Here is a 20,080-nt window from a genome sequence, read left to right as displayed (position 1 = left end):
GCAAGGCACCCCCAGGGAGGCACTCGGGGCCTGGAAGGTGGTCCAGCGGAGTGAGGTGGGTGGCTCAACACAGGAGCGCCCCCTACTGGCCTGCCACAGGGGAATAGCACCTCCCCTCCCTTCTCCTCCCCTCCCTCCCAGCTCCAGAGGGTGAAGGGAAGCCCACTATGAGGTCTTTACTTCCCCCACCGCAGCTGGGAGCTGGACCAATTCTCCTGGCCAAGGAAGGAATTTTCCAGGGGATGGAAATGCCTCCACTGATGGCAGGGCCAACCCTGCTCTGCTGGAGCACAGCACAACCCAGAGCTGCACAACATCCTGGGATGCTGGAGGACTGTGAATTAAGTTGAATCAGGAGGGGATCTGGGAGAAAACATCTATAAACCAGTTTGACCTAAATCAGTAAAGTTTGATACTACATCCACTCAGGTTTATCTTAAACCAGTTTCAGCCATTTTGAAAATGTTTTAAGCACGCTGAACTTCTGATCTGCTACAAGTATGAACTGGTCCCTGATCACTTAAACCAATTTATGCGTAACTTCTGTCTCTAGCCTAAGTGCTTAAGTCCATTATTTAGGTGCAGGTCAGTAGCATTAACATCACCTCCACCTATCCCACTAGGTAACTATTAGGCAAACTCCCTTAGCACCCAAGTTTCTCCCAGTAAGTTTCCTTAAGTGCCAAAGTTTCTGCTCCTGGCACATGCACAACCACAGTCCTGACACAGAAGCTGAACAGCTCTATATTTCATGCTTTAGTCCCACCGAGATTCACAAAAGATATTCCCTGCCTACCTCAGTCCTGGGACCTGACTTATCAAAACCACTGGTCAAAGCATATCCTCATCTCACCTTCAAGTCAGCTGGCCCAGACAGCTTACACCCCAGGGTACTTAAGGAGCTGGCAAGCATCATAGCAAACTACAGGCCCGAGGAAGATTTTGAAAAAAAAAAAAAAAAAAAAAAAAAAATCAAAGAGATCATTCTTGACAAACTGGCTGAAGGCAACTTCCTGAGGTATAGCCAGCATGGCTTTGTTGCAAGTAGGTCTTGCCTGACCAATCTCACCTCCTTCTATGACCAGGTGACCTATCACCTGGACAGGGGCGAAGAGATTGACGTCATATATCTTGATTTTTTAAAAACTTTCAATCTGGTATCCCAGATAAGATGATCATCTTATAGAAAAACTGGCCAACTGCAGCCTCGGCTACATCACAGTCAAGGAGTGCCCAGGTAAATGCAAGGAGTGCCCAGGTAAGAAACAGGGGTCCAGATAGTCTCCCAAATTGGGAGGTGGCACACGCAGCTAGGCAAGGCCTTAAATGCCTATATAGCAATGCTTGTAGTATGGGGAATAAACAGGAGGAACTCGCCCTCAGAATAGTGAGTTCAGACCCAGACATAACACGGCTTATAGAAACGTGGTAGGCTTCATCCCACGACTGGGTAGTTAGCATTAGGGGCTATAGGCTTTACAGGTGGGATAGAGAAGGAAGGAAAGGTGGGGGTGTGGCACTCTATGTCAAAGAGCAAAACACATCCTCTGCCAGCAGAATGGAGTCTGAGGAGGGGCAAGCTGAAGCGCTCTGGGTCAAGATACAAGGGGGCCATGGGGATAGGGATCTAACGGTGGAGGTCTACTACAGACCCCACAACAAGAGGAGGAGCTGGACCAGGAATTTTCGAGTCAGCTTGCAGAGGCACTTAAGGCAAGGGATGTAGTTGTCATAGGTGATTTAAATTACCCAGACATTTGCTGGGAGGAATAGTCAGCCAGGTAGGACCGTTCCAGGAGGTTCCTGTCCAAGATACAGGACCTCCACTTAATTCAGGAGATGCAGTCCCACCAGAGGAAATGCCCTGTTGGACCTAGTCCTGGCCACAAGCGATGACCTGGTAAGGGGCCTCCAGGTTCTTGACCACCTGGGTGATAGTGATCATTGCTTGCTGGAATTCACCATTCAGCACAGGGTGTCAAGGGCCTGCAGCAAGGCAGTAGCCCTAGACTTCAAGAAGGCCAGCTTCAACAAGTTGAGATTAGTGGGAGAGGCGCTGGGGTCCCGAGAGCAGGGGAGCTCAGTGCCCAAGATGAGTGGTCGTTCCTTAAGGAGACAATACTCAGGGCCCAAGGGGTGACCATCCCAACAAGAAGCAAGGGGGGCAGGAGTGCTCAGAGGGTGGTGGTGGACGGGTCATATTTGACCTGGGGAGAAGTAGGCAGCGGAGTCCTGCAGGGCTCGGTCCTTGGGCCCGCGCTCTTCAATCTCTTTATCAGCGATTTGAACGACGGGGTGAAAAGCAACCTGTTTAAATTTGCTGATGATACCAAAATTTGGGGTGAGGTGAGCACGCCAGTAGGGAGGGAAAGACTGCAGCAAGACCTGGATAGGTTACTGATATGGGCTAACAAAAACAGGATGTGTTTCAATACTGACAAGTGCAGGGTGCTGCACTTGGGCAGTAGTAACCAGCAGCACGCTTATAAGATGGGAAACTCCCTTCTTGCAAGCACGGAGGCAGAAAGGGATCTTGGAGTCATTATTAACTCCAACATGAACATGGGCCAACAATGCAAGGTCATGGTTGGCATGGCTAACCGGATTTTGTCATGCATCCACAGGTGCATCTCAAGTAGGGCCAAGGAGGTGATCCTCCCCACTCTATGCAACACTGGTCAGGCCACAGCTGAAGTACTATGTCCAGTTCTGTGTGCCCCACTTCAGGAGGGATGTGGACAACATTGAGAGAGTCCAGAGGAGGGCCACCCACATGATTCAGGGACAACAGGGCAGACCCTACAATGAGAGACTGCGGGACCTGAACCCGTTCATCCTTCACAAGAGAAGGCTGAGGGGGGACCTGGTGACAGGCTACAAACTCATTACGGGAGAAGGGTTTGGAAGAGACCTTGTTTCCCCTAGTACCCCCTGGCATAACAAGGAATAACAGCCACAAGTTGTTGGAGAGGAGGTTTAGATTAGGCATCTGTAAGAACTACTTCACAGTTAGGGTGGCTAGGATCTGGAACCAACTTCCAAGGGAAGTGGTGCTGGCTCCTACCCTGGGGTCTTTAAGAAGAGGCTTGATGCCTACCTGGCTGGAGTCATCTGAGCCCAGTTTTTCTCCTGCCCAGGCAGGGGGTCAGACTTCAAGATCTGCAAGGTCCCTTCCGACCCTACTTCTATGATTCTATGATTCAGTCCGCTGGCTGGAGAATTGGCTCCGAGGTCAGACCCAGAGAGTGGTAGTTGACGGAAGTCAAGCATTGAGGTGCACCGTGACCGGTGAGGTCCCCCAGTCCTCTGTCCTTGGGACTATTCTTTTCAACTTCTTCATGAACAATGTGGACATTGGTGTCAGAGGTGGATTGGCCAAGTTCGCTGATGACACCAAACTCTGGGGTAAAGCGTCCATACCCGAGGACAGGATGGTGATCCAGGCCGACCTCGACAGGCTCAGAAAATGGGCGGACAAAAACCTGTTGGCCTTCAAGACTGAAAAATGAAAGGCACTCCACCTTGGGAAGAAAAACCTGCAGCATGCGTGTGGCGGGTCAGTGGGGGGGCGCTCCTGTGTTGAGCCACCCACCTCCCTGCGCCTGCCCAACTTCCAGGCTCCGAATGCCTCCCTAGGGGCGCCTTACTTCCGGCCGACCCCCTTCCTGGAGTACACTTGCCATTCTGGGGGTAATGTAGCTGCCACCACCCCAAGAATGGACTCGCTCTCGGCCCTGTGTCCTTGGGAAAACACAGGCTTAAAGTCCTACAGGTACTCGACCCAGTACAGGCACTTGGGGCACTTCCCCAAGTCCGGGGCAAAAAGTAAAGTCTCCCTTAGTCCGCGGACCTAAGGGGCCACTTGGGCATAATTTAGACCCACTCCTCAATAAGTCTCCTACACCAGTCACAAAGGAGAACTTTATTGATTACAGAGGTAGGGTGAAAATACGGTACAAGATTGAGCAATATCCTAGAAATCCTAAAGAGCAAACAGTCTGGCTGAGGTAGCCTTTTGATCACACATCTGAGTTACTGACAGCTAGATATCTAATCAGATTTCGAGTAGCTTACTCACAAGCATTTGCTAAAGGCTGGTGAAGTTTCCCTTTGGAGGCAGGCGGTTTCTAGCTCGCAAGTTTGGGAGAGAGAGCCAGTTTCAGATGGTAAAGCTCCTCTGTGTCCCCCGCATGGCTGCTGCCCCCTCCTCCTGGGCAGTCCTAACTTATATAGCCCCTGTGATCTCATTCACCTGGTCCAGTGGAGGCCAGCTCTGGTTGGCTCTCTGCCAACCAATTTGAAATACATCACCAGTTACCGGGCAGATTCCAGCCCACCAGGTAGATGCCCCTCACCCAGGTAGCTGATGCCAGTCACGTAGGCAGAGGGAGCAGGTTTCCCCCCTCCCTCAGGAATGCAGCCAGTTCAAGTTACCTAAAGAGATAGGCTGAGGTGTGAATCCTCTGTGCTGGACCCATCTTAATCACATTGTCACAGGGCAGAGATTTTGGGGAGAAACCAAGGTGGCTTTTTGCCACAATGCTTATAAGCTCGGCAGTGCTATGCTTGCTAGCATCACAGCCGAAAAGGACTTGGGGGTCATTATTAACCAGATGAATATGAGTCACCAATGTAATGTTGCAGCAGGCAAAGCGAGCAAAACACTGGTTTGCATCCATAGATGCTTCTCTAGCAAATCCCAGGATGTCATTCTCCTGCTGTACTTGGCTTTGGTGAGGCCACAGCTGGAGTACTGCATCCAGTTTTGGGCTCCACAATTCAAGAAGGATGTGGAGAAGCTTGAGAGAGCCCAGAAGAGAGCCACGCACATGATCAGAGGGCAGGAAAACAGGCCTTATCATGGAAAAGCAGAGCCTTGGGGGACCTAGTGGCTGCCTATAAGTATATAAGGGGTGTACATAAGGATCTGGGGGAATACCTGTTTGTCAGAGCATCCCAAGGGATGGCAAGGACAAACAGTCACAAACTCCTTAAAGACTGTTTCAGGCTGGACATAAGGAAGGACTTCTTTATAGTCTGAGCCCCCAAGGCCTGGAACAGACTGCCACCAGATGTGCTGCAAACACCTACTCTGGACTTCTTAAAGAGTCAATTGAACATTTATCTTTCTGGGATCCTTTGACTCTTGCTGACTTCCTGCCCCCGGGTCAGGGGGCTGGACTCGATGATGTTCCGAGGTCCCTTCCAGCCCTAATGTCTATGAAATCTATAGAGTCATCAGTTAAGGCACCCCTCAGAAAATGTCAGCTCTTAATTTTCACTCATTTTTGACTATGATAAAAATAATAGAACAATTCTTCTGTTGCAAAGAACTCAGAAAAACCATAACAAGGCAGAATGTTTTTGCCACTATGGATTCCCCTGGGGTTATCTTGTGAATCCTGTATAGGTATTTGCAGCACCCTTGTTGGGAATCACTGTCTTAGACCATATACAACTCCACACAGGACAAAAGATGAAGTATGTCCCTATACAGGACAGCCTGAAGGAGAGGGCCCTAACGAGCAGGCTATAGAGGCTTTGTGCAGAGTTGAACTGACATCTCACAGAAGTGTGCTCTAAGCACCCAGCAGGATGCTCTGTGATGCACTGCTCTCAGTTCTTCTTGTTGAAGCTTTTCCAACTAATATAAATAAATGATATCAAAGTGGACCCGGAACTCAAACCCAAGTGTTTTCCCTCCCTCCCAGGTGAGCAACCTGGGGACTGGCTAAAGCAGCGATTCCCAATCTGTGGTACACGTACCACCAGTGGTACAGACAACCTGTCAGTGGTACGCATTAACAGATGTATTATAATTACTTTATATGAGAAAGTTGCTGGTGGTACTTAAGGCTGTATTGTTTTAAATTGGTGGTGCACAATCTGTCATGGCTTGGGAATTGCTGAGCTAGAGCGTTAGTACTCCATTTAACTAAATGAGAAATTATTACATGCAAAGTGTAAGTCTCAATTGGAGGGGCTGAGACTAGTATACTACAGAGTACTGTATACTTTGGTTACTGCAGCATTCTCCTGGGAGACAGGAGACATGGATTAGGCAGAGGAGCCATTTGAACCTGAATCTCCCATATCCTGGGTGAACATCTTAACTGCACAATTAAGAGAAAGGTGAGCTTACCGTTATCTCGCCAAGACTGGCACCCCACCCCTTCTCATATTCTAAAAGAAAGGAATTAGAGTCCCAGCTGCAAGAGAGGGCTTGTGGTTATGAATCCTAACTGGTGACAGATACTGGCCACATCTACATGAGATGCTGACTGTGCAGTAGCCCAATACTGAGATGCGATGCTATTGAGCAGTATTATTAGGTGCTACTGCACAGTAACTTGGGTTACTGTGCATTTCTTTGGTGCTTGTTTATACACAGGCACAATGAGACTTATCTACACTGTTCAGAATGCTGCCCCCAGATTGACACTACATATGGCATGCCAAGGCCAGCCCTAGCCACAACCAGCTCAAGTGACTACTGAGAGCTCTTCTAATTCAGCACCTCACAGACCAATCTAGCCAACCTCTTGGTAAGGCACCACAGTGGTAGGCAAACGAAAGTCTCATTTTCCCCTATTCCCCAGCACCTTGGGGCCCTGCAAAAGACCAGGCTGGTCCCATGGGAGTTTTACTCACATTATAGAAACTCTGTGTACTCACAGCAGGTGGCTGAGTGTCTACATTCATCCATGTAATTTGTCTTCCCAGCTTCCTGCTGACTGAGGAAGTTCTATGATGCTGAGGAAGTGGCGCTGAGTGGTTCCTGGTCATGCTGCCATAAACCACATTATCTGCAGGAGAAAAGAATGCATATGATGGAGGCAGGAAAAGAGCAAGGGTATGACATGTAGAGAGAATTAAATAGACAAAAACTCATGAAAAGCCTAAAGGAAATAAGCAAGCAAAAAAATGCTGGAAAGAAGATCTGAGATACAAAGAAAGAAGAAAAAGCAAGAGAGGAATGAATATGAGGAGACCAAAAAGGAACAAAGGAACACTAAGCCAGTAATGAACAGGCAAGAGACAAAAGCAAGGTCATAAACTGAAAATTCACTTGTCTTGATTTCCTTTGTGCCCCTAGTTTTGATACAACTTCCTTCTCACATAACTCCTCTAAATACCACTGGCTTCTTGGTATGGGCCCATAAGACGTTTACATCAGTGTCAAAACAAAACAGACATGGAACATCAGTCCTACATCAGTATAAATCACTCTACTCTGGTATGAAGTTACTCATTGAAAATTCTAAACCAGTGCAAGCAGAACTAGTATTCGTGTTCAGTGTCTGCAGCAGATTATCTTGCTGAAGCTGTTACTTACTGTTTACAATGGGACAGCAAAGCACTGAAACAGCCTAAGCTCTGCTACTCCAGGTCCTCTGTCTGTTCCAGATCTTGGAGTAACTTACATTCATGTGCAAAACAGATGTAAATTACACCAGAATAAACTTGCTGGGGTCTGCAGCTATTTGCTCCCTCTAATTTTCTTCCCACCTTTGTCCCCATACTTATCCACCCCTGGGTGCGTCTACATGTGCATTAATGCGCTTTTCCTAATGCACATTAAATTTAGTACCTCCAATGTGAGGTACTAAATTAATGCATATTAAACTGCCCCAAAATGCAGTAACACAAGCGCATGCTTTAAAAGTGATGCTTAATATACAATAGCCTATTTTACTGCATATTAACATAACACCACTTTTTTTACATGCTGCTTTAATACACAGTATAATAGGCTACTGTGCATTAAAATGCATGCATAGACACACCCCCATGCTACAGCCATGCCACTTACCTCACAACATGCTTCCTGCAGAGTGGCAGGGAAAAGCCGATGACCACCCCCCCGCCCCCTGAACCCTCCCTCTCCCACAGTGCTGAGCCGCTGTGGCTTTCCCTCCAGGAAGTGCACCACAAGGTAAGTGGTGCAGCTGCAGCCCCTGCCCTGACAGGGGAAAGCTGGAGTGCCAGGAGATGCTGAGCTAAGCTGTCCCCCAGAGGAGCTGGGGGAGCCACAAGTACCATGCTGGCGAGCTTCATGTGGCTTGTGGGCTGCAGTTTGGCCACCATGGGTCTGTAAGGTATAAAATCTACCCTGCCATCTGCCTGACTTCAGCATAACATGACCACTACCTCTCTTAGGACAGCAGTACATACTCTGAGCAGTGGTATGCGTTATAGGATTGTATGTCATGTTGATCTTTGTTCTCTGGCACAAAGTTCCTCCTAAACCCTCTCTTTGGCTGGATACTTCACAAGGCACTTTAGGTCCCGCAGGCACAGGGGAGTTTTTCAGAAGAGCAGGCGTTGGTTCTCTCTGGTCACTACTGGTGGGTAAAGGCAAAGTACTGGTGTTTGGAAGAGATGATCCGGACTTAGATTGAGATGGTCGATTATTTTCTCTCTGAACTTGTGTCTTTTGACGGCTATTTACCTTCTTTTCCAGGATAATCTGCAGGAATTAAAACCTGATTAAATTTAAAAATTGACCTACAAGATTACTGCAGAGAAACTGGGTGGATATTTTTGACCCTTAGAGTACGCTGCTAGATTGCTTTATAATTAGCATAAATAAAGTTAGACCAAGAAGCGAAACTGAAGGAAGAAGCAAAACTAATTAAAGATAATCAGTGAAAGAATATCATGGGTGAGAAGATTTTAGAACAGTGGTGCCCAATTCATCCAGTCCCATGGGCCCAATCCAGTGCCTCACAGGTCCTGAAGTTTGGTGGCAAAATGAGTGGCAACAGTACTGATTTCCGCAGCTCCAGGAGCCAAAGCAATTAACGATGCCACTGCTTACCTGATGCCAAATTTCCAGACCCACAGGGAGCCCTGCACGCCTGGATGATACAGCTCCCGCTGTCACCTCTGCTTTAGAATGTAGGTGAAAGGTTGGCTACACTAGGTAGGTCAGTTTGGAGTCCCTTAGAGCTAGCTTTGTGTTTTCATGTCAAATAGATTTAGTCTTATGGCACAGGTATTTTTATACTGGTAACAGAAATAGGCATATATCCTGGGTGACAAAATAAGGTACATCTGATTACTATATTAGAATAACTGCATATTAATGATTAGATGACTTTTCAAGCACATCCACGTATTTGCTAGCTTATCTGAGATATCTTTATTTAGCAAGCTTTTTAAGTCTGGCAAGGTAATTAGAGAGAAAGAACTATATCCATTTCAGAATCTTTGCTCTTCAGCCTTAAACTCCTGTTGTTGTTGAATTGCCCATCTGTGAATGAACCAAAATCAGCACTTCTTTTAAACCTAGGTAAGAAATTCTTTGCCCTGATACGTCAGTCACCCCCTAGTGATTTCTGAAACTTTAGAACTTAATAGATTTAAGATCAATTTTTTTTTTAAGTAGGTTATGCATGTATTGACAGCCTTTTACAGAAGTGGAACATTGGCTGTCAAAGTTCCTCTGCTTTACCTGTGTTAGATCTTGTGTTAGGGTTAACAGCAGTTTTACGAAGAGTTTAGGTATGATCCTGCCTCATGACCTATGGAGGTCCCTTCTAGCCCCTACTTCCTTGATTTCTATGGTTTCTATTGAGGATTCTTTTATTTAGGTTTATGATCCCTACATATAATTAAAACATATTCTTGCTACGCACACTTTGCAGGATGTTAACATTTACATATTAAAACTGTTATTCAAATTTCTTAGATTTGGCTGATTTAAAACTTGAACCTTTTGTGATCCCTAGAATACATTTGCAAGTCAAAATACATAAAAGCCTATTCAGTCCTACGTGCAATGAATTCTAATTTTGTAGGACAGGAAAAAATAAAAATTGAAAACATATTATATTCAAAACTAGTAGAATTTAATTTCTATGGGGGAAATAAAGTGAAATGTAGCTATAACTGGAGTTGAGGAAAAGGAATTTCTGGGTGAATGGGAACAAAGTACAGTTTCGGTCAGAACTGAACGAAGGAAAAACAGAAACTAGAGTCTGAAAGAACATGCCGGCTTTCTTGTCCCTCACCCAAAATGCTCTCACAAAGTTGTTTGTTACCATCACTTTCCAGGGCTTTGTCTAATCTAGACTTCGAATGGCCAAAATTATACATTTTCATCCTTTGAGTAGCACTCTAGACTTTACTTCCCTTCCCCCTCCATGGAGTTTTTATATAACAGCTAGATTCCTCATTAGCCACCTCCATCTCTCATATTTACAGTTGGCTCTCCCTCCCTCTCAGAGTTGTCTCTTCCCTTACACACTGTGACATTAGCATGGAAATTAATTACATCAGCCCCTTAGTTCCCAAACTTCTCACCCTTTTTCCATGTCATTTTCCAGCAAAAGATCTTTTCCAACTCACATGACTGGCTGCTCATTTGATCTCATCTTCAAGCACTGCTCCTTTTGACAATTTTATTCAGCCTCACTCACCACTACCTCCCACGCCTCATTTTGGCTATTTCTGACTATCGATTCATAAGCACCTGCATTCTCTGCCACTGCTGCCCCAGCTCTCAATCTTCACCCAGTCTCCTCAGCCATTCACACCTTGCACTTAGTACTCCAGTACCCATCTCTCCTACAATCAAGATTTTCACAGTGGCATTTTTCTGGTGTGTGTCCATATACTCATCACCTTGAATCTTACAGCCAGACAGATTTCTGATGGTCAGGGAGTGTCCCGACAAGTGTGCATGTGTAGTTTGTAGCACCTCAAACCCATTTGAGGCATTGCAAACTGCACACAGTGCATGTGTACCTGTTCGCCATACTGCAAACCTGCAGCAGGGCAGCAAAATTTGACACTGGGATATCCCAGTGCCAAAAAAAAAGCCACATAAAAAAAGCAGTGCAGCACACACTTCAGGAGCATGAGCTAGAGCAACTGGAGGCTGAGTCCTCCACAGAGATACAATGGCTGCCAGTCAAAGCATCTCTGGCTGCTGTGCTCCCCTGCTGCTCCAGCATGCTGGAGGAAATAAGAGTGGAGCAGGACTCCCACTAGCTTGCTTGAGCCTGCCTGGCACCCAGGGCCTGTCCTGGGCCCAGAAAGACACCCAGGGCCAGCCAGGCTGCCTTGCAACTGGGGATGGAGGCCAGCTGTGCCCATGCCCCGGAGGCTGACCCACCCGGGCCTCAGCTGAAGGCCACCCACAGCAGCAGGAGGCTCTGGATGCCACAGCAGGGACCAGGAGTGACAACAGTAAGGCAGGTGGGGGAACCCACCTATAGAAGCCTGCCCAAGTCCAGCACTGGGGACTCAGCTGGAGGGCAAATGAGGTGGCTGACCTCCTGGCCATTTGGGGCCAGGACACACAGCAGCAGTTCACTGTGGGACAGTTCAACAAGCACATATACCAGGTCCTTACACCCTTGGCCTTGTTGCTCCACAGATTTTTCCCTCCCACTGGGAATCTTGGTTTCTAGTTATTTCCGTCAAAATCTATTAAATATGGAACAGTGTGAGGAGAAACGACCACGTTTACATGGAAAAGTAGGGATGAATAGAATGCTTGGTTGAAAGGCACATGGGAGAAGGAGAAAGGCAGGGTGAGATGCTTGTCTGAAAGGCTGGCAAACATTAGGAAAAGTAGTGTTATGGAAAAAAGAATAACTGAAGGTACCTCATACAACTTATTCCGATACTCTGCCACGGAGAGCTGGATATCATCATCTAAAGGAAGAATCACATCATAGTCCAGGGAAGGCTCCTTAGCAGGGCAGTGAAACCTAATAAAAAAGATTCAAATATTGTATGAGCCCTCAGTGATAAAAGCACATGCAGGGAATGGTGAAGTGTATATACTGTAAAAGGGGAGGGGGGCAGGGAAGCTGCTACTCGGGAACACGCAGCAACGTTATGCAGTAACACTTACGTCTGTATATTCCTGTAGTAGCACAAGGGAGCTAAATCACCCTCTCCCGGATGCTAGATAAAGCAAGGTTAAAATAGGTTTTCTTATACTTGTATCACTACAGAATCCTACAGACACACCAGTTGTAACATAACAACTTGTACTGGAGTCCCTGGCTTGTTACTTCTGTCTATACCCACATACCAGTGGTTCTCAACCTTTTCAGTCAGGGCATCACCTGTTTAGCTCGAGGCACTTCTCTTAGGCTCAAGGTACACCCTCAGGAAATGCAACTCTTACTTTTCTTTTTTACTACAGAAAAATAATAAAACACTTCTCACCAGCAAAGAGCTGAGAAAGACCACAACAGGTCAGAATGTTTTCACTGTGGATTCTTTTTGAAGTCTCTGGGTTTATCTTGTGAATCATGTTTGCCTATTTAACAGTGTTAACACTGAATGGCACCCTAATGCACCCTTGAAAGAATCAAGGCAACCCAAGGTGGGTATGGCACTCTGGTTGAGAATCACTGGGCTAGAGGAATCATTAGAGAAGCCAATTTAACTTCCTGCCAGAGAGTTTTCAGATTAAGACTACCTTAGAGGTGGAAAACCTACTGCTTCCTGTGGCAATTTGTTCAAGTGGTTAATTATTTTTCTCCTTTTTACAGTGAGGAGGATTAAGCCATACTTTCTATTTCAACTGGGGTGGCTTCAGTTGTCTTCTTACACCTTTCTCCAGGATATTAAACACTTCCCCTTTTCAAGTCATTTCTTGAACTTTTTGCTGATTGGAACAGTCCAAGACATTTATAGAACCTACTCTTAAGATATTTTATCCATCCTTTACGAAGTCTCAAATACGTAGTTTTTGGAGCTCTTCTCTGCCCCAATTCTAATATAATAAGAATATATTCTTTTTATAAGCTGGGAGCACCAAAACACAGGAGAGCATGGCACATGGCCACAGGGTGCCACCTGGAGAATGGGTATGAGGGGCGCAACCTGTCTCACAGGCATGTGCTACAGCCAGTGGGCTCTATCTGCATTCCCCTGCCCGTTACCCTCAGGGCTCCCTGTGGCCATGCACCTGCCCCTCTACACCAGCCCCTCCCCCCCCCAGCCAGTGGCGGGGCGGGGGTGGCAGTCATGGTGTGCAGCCACAGGGTGCCACACAGGGAGCAGGTGTGGAGGATGTGCCCTGCCCTGTGTGCCACAGGCGGCATGCCCCTTCCCTGTGCGACACCCTGTGGGCCTGTGCCCTGCTCCCACTGCATGACCTGCCACCTGCAACACGGTGTGTGGCTGCAGGGTGCTGTGATGAGAGTGGGCAGGGGGATGCAGGCAGCACCTGCCAAATGCAGCACATATCCAGGGGGCAGGGCACACTCCCCTGCCTGCTCAACACACTGAGGCCACACCCTTCTCCTGCCCCCTGCAGGGAATGCCTATTCAGGCACACTGCCACAGAGTGCTGTACAAGAAGCGAGCCCCATGCAGATGGAGGGGGTACATGGCACGTGGACACAGGGTGCCACGCAGGGAGTGGGCAGGGGGCATGGGCAATGCCCACCAAATGCAGCACATGGCTGCGGGGTGGGGTGGGGTGTGTCCCCCTTGCCCACTCCCCACATGGCACCCAGCAGCTACATGCCATGCCCCACCCCATGCCAGAAGCACCAAAACATGGGAAGGGCGTAGCACATGCCTGCGGGGTGTTGTGTAGGGAGCAGGCGTGGAGGGCACGCCCCGACATGCATACACTCAGCTCCGCACCCTGTCCCCCCACCTCGCTTGCCCCGCCATCCACAGTGGGGTGCACGGCTGCAGAGTGCCACAGGGAGAGCAGGCGTGTTTTCAATGAGGTAAGGAGATTAGCCGGGGAGAGACTGAGGTCCCAAAGGGGAGGGGAGTTGGGAGTCCAAGAAGAGTGGTCGTTCCTTAAGGAGACGATCCTCCAAGCTCAAAGGGTGGCAATCCCAACAAGGGTCAAAGGGAGCAAGAGTGCTCAAAAGCCCCCTTGGCTAACAAAAAGCATCCAGGAACATCTCAAGGCCTACCAACGATCCTACCAACTATGACACTATGAAACTGAGAGCAGGCAGGGCAGTAACCACCAGCTGCAGCACATGGCTGTGCCTCACTCCAGCCCTGCCCCACCCTCCCCAGCATGGGGAGCGCCTGCCTGGGTGCAAGGCCGCAGGGTGCCACTGGGGAAGCTGGTGTGGGGAGTGCACCCCACACAGCAGGGTGTGGTATGTGGCTGCAGGTTGCTGCAAGGGCAGCAGGTGGTGCGGGCAGCACTCACTAGCTGCAGCATGTAGCTGCAGGGTGTGGTGCATCCCCCATGCATGCTCCCTGTGCAGCATCCTGCAGCCACGTGCCACCCCGCTGCATGCAGCAGGAGCACCTGCCAGTTGCAGAGCACACTGAAAGGGGGGCGGGCGAAGGCGTGTGTGTGGCGTGTGGCTGGGCGTGGGTGTACGTGGTGTGTGGTTGGGTGTGGCGTGCAGGTGTATATCTGAGGTGTGTGTGTGGGGAGTGGGGCTGGACATGGGGAGGGGTGGATGTGGAGCAGTGGCAGTGCAGGGTGGTGGGTGCTGGCGCTCTGTCCCCACTGCCCACTGTTCATTCTTGATGGGCGCTTTGCTAGTTTCTTAATAATCATTTTTAAAACATGACCACCAGAACTGGGTACAGTATTTCGCATCAGTTGCACTAATGTTGTATCCAGAAATAAAAATCATCTCCTTAACACCTACTTATTATTATTATTCCTTTTCTTATACAAGCACAAATTGCATGAAATTTATTTGTCAAGGATCATACTAGGGGCTCACATCCAGATACCTATCCGCTATTCTATTCTAATGATATAAAAGCCTATGTCTGTCTGTCTGTAACGCTTTATTCGCACTTTGATTGGCTGATGGAAACAGCCAGAGTGCTCCAAGCATGGGGGAGCGCTGCCATAATTCTGAAGCCGCCGAGGACCAGACAGAGGCAAAACAGCAGCAGCATGGGGTACTCTGCTCCCAGCAAGAGGCAGAACGGCAGCAGCATGGGGTACTGGGTGGCAGCACTACCTCCCAGCCCCCGCCACCCTCACCCCCGGTCATTCTTGACAAGCAACTGGAAAGTATATATATAAAAGCCTTAGTCTGTCTGTCTGTAACACTTTATTTTCACTCTGATTTCTTGTCTCAGCAGCCAATCAGAGTGCACCAAGAGCGTTTCGGACAGGAAGTGGTGGCGGCAGCGGCACACTGCTATGACAGCAGGGACGGGGTAATGGAGTGGGTGAGGGGGGAGAGGCCAGTACTCCGAAGAGGTGGAGGAGGCACAGGATGCTGTCTGAGGGGTGCAGAGGGGCAAGCTCCTCATCCCCTACTCCTGGGATTGGGCCCACCATGGTGGAGAGCAGGGGGGCAATGGGTTTGGGGCTGCCACAGCATGGGGAGGAGAAAAATGGGGTTGGAACTGCCACAGTGGGGGGGGAAACAGGGTCAGGTTCGCCATGGCACAGGGGGTAAAACAGGATAGTATGCTAGTTCTAATATAATCAAAGACTTAGGCTCAGGGGTGATCTGATGGCCACCTATAAGTTTATCAGGGGTGACCACCAGGATCTGGGGGAACGTTTGTTCACCAGAGCGCCCCAAGGGATGATGAGGTCGAACGGTCACAAACTCCTGCAAGACCGTTTCAGGCTGGACATAAGGAAGAATTTCTTTACTGTCCGAGCCCCCAAGGTCTGGAACAGTCTGCCAGCGGAGGTGGTTCAAGCACCTACCTTGAATACCTTCAAGAGAAAATTGGATGCTTATCTTGCTGGGATCCTATGACCCCAGCTGACTTCCTGCCCCTTGGGCAGGGGGCTGGACTGGATGATCTCCCGAGGTCCCTTCCAGCCCTAATGTCTATGAAATCTACGAAATCTGTCTGTCTGTCCGTCCGTAATGCGCCAGGACAACTGTGCATGTGCCACTGAGAGGGTGGGCAGCAATTGGCTGGCCTGGGCGGGCAAGGGCACAACTTTGTGCCAGGGTTCAGGGAGGGGGCTTGGGAGCCGCCATGCTGCACCACGCGTGTCCCTCTCCCACCTGGACAACAGTCAGCAGGGAGGGGAGGGTCATGGAAGCCTACCAGCCCGTCGCCACCACTGGGGGAAAGGCCATGGAGAGGGGGTAGTGGGGCTGGGGCTATGCCGATATGTTCCCAGCAGGGGGAGGGAGGGGGGCCATGGGGGCCTTCGAAGTCTGGCAGCTCCTCCAGGGGTTTGGGTGGGTGGGTCCTGCCACTGCATGCACTGCAGGGAATCTGGGGGAGGGGGGACATGTTTTCCCCCTTGGCTGCCCCACGCCACACCTCTGGACAACCTGCTGGGGTCTGACTGCCCCATGACCCAGCCTGGCCTGGCTGGGGCTCATTCTTGGTGAATGGGGCCTCAGCTGGGCCAGGTCATGGTGCCATACTGTGCTGTGATTGTCCCATGTGCCTTGCTGCCTGGCCCACCCAGTGGCGGGACTCACATGGCACTGCACCATGCTGCTGTCAAAGCAGCAGCAGGAAGGTAGGGAACAGAGGCCAAGCCAAGCCTGCAGCTGCAGCCCGCCCTTGCCCCATGCACAGATCAGGGTGGGCACATGCCCGCCCCCCCCCAGCACCATGCCTCCAACTGCCCCACAACCCAGCCCAGCTAGGTCGTGGGGCATTCCCCACAGTGCAGGAGGGAGAGGGGCAAGGGTGAATAATTTGCCCCTGTCCCATTCCCTCCTGCACTGTGGGGGTCTCAATCTGCTCCCCCTTCCCAAGCCCAGGCAATCAAAAAGAAACTAGATTAAAAAAACCTTAAAATTCTTTAAATGTCTTTAAACCTTTAAATTCAAAGAATTAAATTGGAAGTTGGGGGGGGAGTTGACAACACATAAGTGATCAACATTAGGTATGTTCCTACTGCCTATCAGACAGACACACCCTAGAAACTGCCAAGGATTGTGACAGAGAGCAGACACTTTGTGTCCTGACAGAGGAGGCACACGAGATATAGGCTGACTACGTCTTCATGCCAAGAGGCTGTAGTGAGGAACAACTTGAGTCACTCATCTTTTCACACAAAAGGAAGATGCAACTGAAAACTAGTTTTGCATTCCCTTTTACCAATAGTGAAACTCATGGCAGTAGCAGTTACTCTGGGGCTTGGAAGTGGGAATAGGAAGTGGTGCTCTAATACTGCTCTCACCTTTTCACATATGGATGCTGCAGGGCCTCCTCAGCTGTCAGCCGTTTATCAGGGTTAAATACCAAGAGCTTCTTTAGAAGGTCCAGAGCTAGAGGGGGTGTAGATGAAGGTAAAAGTTCCTCAAATGTCACTCGTTGTCTGAAAGTTAAGAAATTAAGCTGTAATTTACATTGCCCAATTTTACTGAAAAGTCTTGTATTTCAGCACTGGAAATATAACAGAGGTAAAACCTGCCACCTCAGACTGCACTCACATGCAGTATAATTTTCTTGAAGTCTTTCTTGCCAAACTACAATTACAGAAACTCCTCTCAGTTTTCTAATGGTTAGTCATGTGAAGTGAAGAAAAACAAAAAAATATTTTTATCAGTTTAAGATTGTAAATTAAAGTTGCTGGCAACACATATGCACAAATAATCTTACTAAATTTTTAAGAAGTCCACTTAGAAAAAAGCCATTTGTTTTATCAGGATTTCAGATCCCTTTGTAACATCATAGTAATCACTATTGGGCTCTTTTGCTGATTTGACATTGAAAAGAAACAAACAGTCTGTGCAACTGGTGACCCCTAAGCCTTGCCTGAATAGTATAAAGAGTTAAAAAAAAACGAAGGAAAGAATTTAAGACAGAGGTACATGGAAAAGCAAATAAAAATGTTGGGTTTACACATGTTAGATCATGCCATGCTAATCCAATATCTTTCGTTGATAACTGATTTGAACTTAACATAATATTTCATTTAACTTTTCATCCCATGACGATATAAAAAGCAGAAAAGAAAAAGGCTATTTAAGCCAAAGGACAATACTGGCAGATGAACAAATAGGTATAAATTGGTTCTGAGTAAATTTGGATTGCAAATGAAAAGTTGTTAAGCATCTGAGGAGTAAAATTCTGGTACAGCCTTCCAGAAGATGTATGAGCAAACAACCTAACAAGTTTTAAAATAGACCTTGGTAAGTTTACAAACAGGATTATGTAAGCTCTTATCCTTTACCACCTGCTGTGCTAAGGAGTTTCTAAAACTACAACTACCAAAGGTGTCAGTAAGGAAAGGCAAAAACAGAAGTGTCCTTTCTCACTCAGGTATCACAAAGCACAATGGATAGGCAAACACAAGGGGAGAAGTCCAAAAACCAGAGGAGATACAAGTCCCAGGGGAGTGTATGTAATAACCTGTTCTAAGATATATGAAGAGATGTGTACACACAGGCATAATACTAGTGAAAAAAAATATTACTTTTTTTTTTTTTAATAAAGATGATGGAAAATTGAGATTTGTCAGCCAGAATCAACATGAAATCATGTTGACTTCTTAGAAAAGTAAAAAGTGTAATTTATCCTGCAAAACTGTTCTTGAATAAGAGCACCACTCACAAAATAATCAAAGTTCTTTATTTGCTAGGAAGAACATGGAAGAGACTAAAAAAAAAAAAAATCAAAATAAGGAAAGAGAAAAAAAGAGGAGAAACAGGATGCAAGTAAGCATGAGAGAAACAGATTAAGACTGGATTAGCCAGTTGTGTAAATTATAGTTAAGGAAAAGGCTAGGCTACAAGTTAAGGGTTTTTCCTCAGACTATATTCGACAGAAGCTGAGAACTGATAACTCAATTCTTCTATGAGAGCTAGAATTAACCCTTGATCCAAGAACACCATTTATGTAACTTAAAGAGATGGTGCAGAACATGCCAGGGTGTCCACCAGCTCAAGCAGTTTCGAGGACTGAACCCCAAAAAGGAAAATTCTGCTTGTAATCCACGTCTGGCTGGTTTTGCACTCATGTGTGATCTACTAAATTGCACTGTTGTAAAATGACTTATTTTTATATTTCTTGTTTTTCATAAGTATCAGTGAAAGAAGAATTGTGTTTGCTACAAGGGTGGAGGCCACCCTCTGTCTTGAGCTATGCATCCTACTAATTAGCATTCGCTTTTTCTGTAAGATAAGTAGGCTTCTAATAAAGTCTTCCAAGTATTTAAGACTTCATTTTACTTACAGTCTAAGTAACTCATAGTCCCTACAGGTTGGGAACAAATGTACATACTTTTTTAAATAATTCATACACATTTGCTATCACAAATTATAGAATGAGTACCAGCTATCCTCATCTACTCATTGTCTGATATGTCCTCTTCAAATAAGTGGTCTCAACAGATCAAATGCCATGCCATGCATTAGGCAAGGATCCAAGACCTTTGATTCACTTACCTGACAACTTCTGTTTCCCTTTTAAGAACAAATTGCATGAAACACATCCAAGCAGGATTGAGAACATAAGAAAGCATACCACTGTGAAACCTCAAAACTTACTGACCTGGAATTTGGGCCATGGCAAGCAAAACGCTTATCAATTAATAATATTCACTGATCTTGTCAGAGTCTGCTATAGGTTCAGTTACTGTTTCTATCAAATAGGTGGGGACCTACCTAATACAGGGTGGCTGTCCCCTGAGGTCCAAGTACAGTGCTGGTTGCCATTTTCACGGTGGAGTGCAGCACGGCCCCTCTGCACTTCTGATTGGCTGAGGGGTCCTGGAAGTTCTGGCCCTCTCCGGAGATTGACAGACGGCCATTTGGGATCGGGGGGACTATAGCCCCACTGTGAAAATCTCCCCTTCTCCCCCACCCCACCCCCGTGTTTCAGGATGCCAGGGCTTTCTGCTGTTTTGTTTTTGTAACTTTTTTTTGCCCACTTGCTGCTCATTTCACACTTTTTCACAGTCCCCATCCTTTTTTGTGGGAGACTGTCCAAATTTACTGTTTCTGTGAAAATTGCAAAGTTATGAATTTGGTAGGTAACTAACCTGCGGAGAATCTGCAGTTAGTGAATCTGAAGAGAAAGGAAACCACTGATAAATGGCTGATGAACTTTCCCCACTTGTCCTGGTTAAAAAAAAATGAAAAAGTAGAAGGCTCACCTGGAACAAATGCGGTTGATAACTGAGGCTCTGTAGTCTGACTGCATAGCTAAAATATCTGCAAATAAAGAA

At 47.4% G+C, this 20,080-nt stretch overlaps 1 protein-coding gene across 2 annotated transcripts in view; it reads right to left on the bottom strand.

The window, feature by feature from the left end:
• The window catches only part of MAPK15 (mitogen-activated protein kinase 15), a 37,646-nt gene that overhangs the window by 3,646 nt on the left and 13,920 nt on the right, over positions 1–20,080 (bottom strand). For both annotated transcript variants that reach the window (XM_019553751.1, XM_019553746.1), the window contains exons 8-12: positions 20,009–20,066; positions 17,090–17,227; positions 11,618–11,723; positions 8,176–8,470; positions 6,652–6,806 (exon numbers count right to left, since the gene is read on the bottom strand). In XM_019553751.1, the coding sequence (XP_019409296.1) occupies positions 6,652–6,806; positions 8,176–8,470; positions 11,618–11,723; positions 17,090–17,227; positions 20,009–20,066 (752 nt within the window). The remainder of the gene's footprint in view (positions 1–6,651; positions 6,807–8,175; positions 8,471–11,617; positions 11,724–17,089; positions 17,228–20,008; positions 20,067–20,080) is intronic.

This window comes from Crocodylus porosus, unplaced genomic scaffold, assembly GCF_001723895.1.
Source record: "Crocodylus porosus isolate Cpor-Errol unplaced genomic scaffold, CroPor_comp1, whole genome shotgun sequence".
NCBI classification, from domain to species: Eukaryota; Metazoa; Chordata; order Crocodylia; family Crocodylidae; genus Crocodylus; species Crocodylus porosus.
The sequence above is the reverse complement of the archived record's forward strand: the minus strand, read 5'-3'. Positions and strand labels throughout refer to the sequence as shown.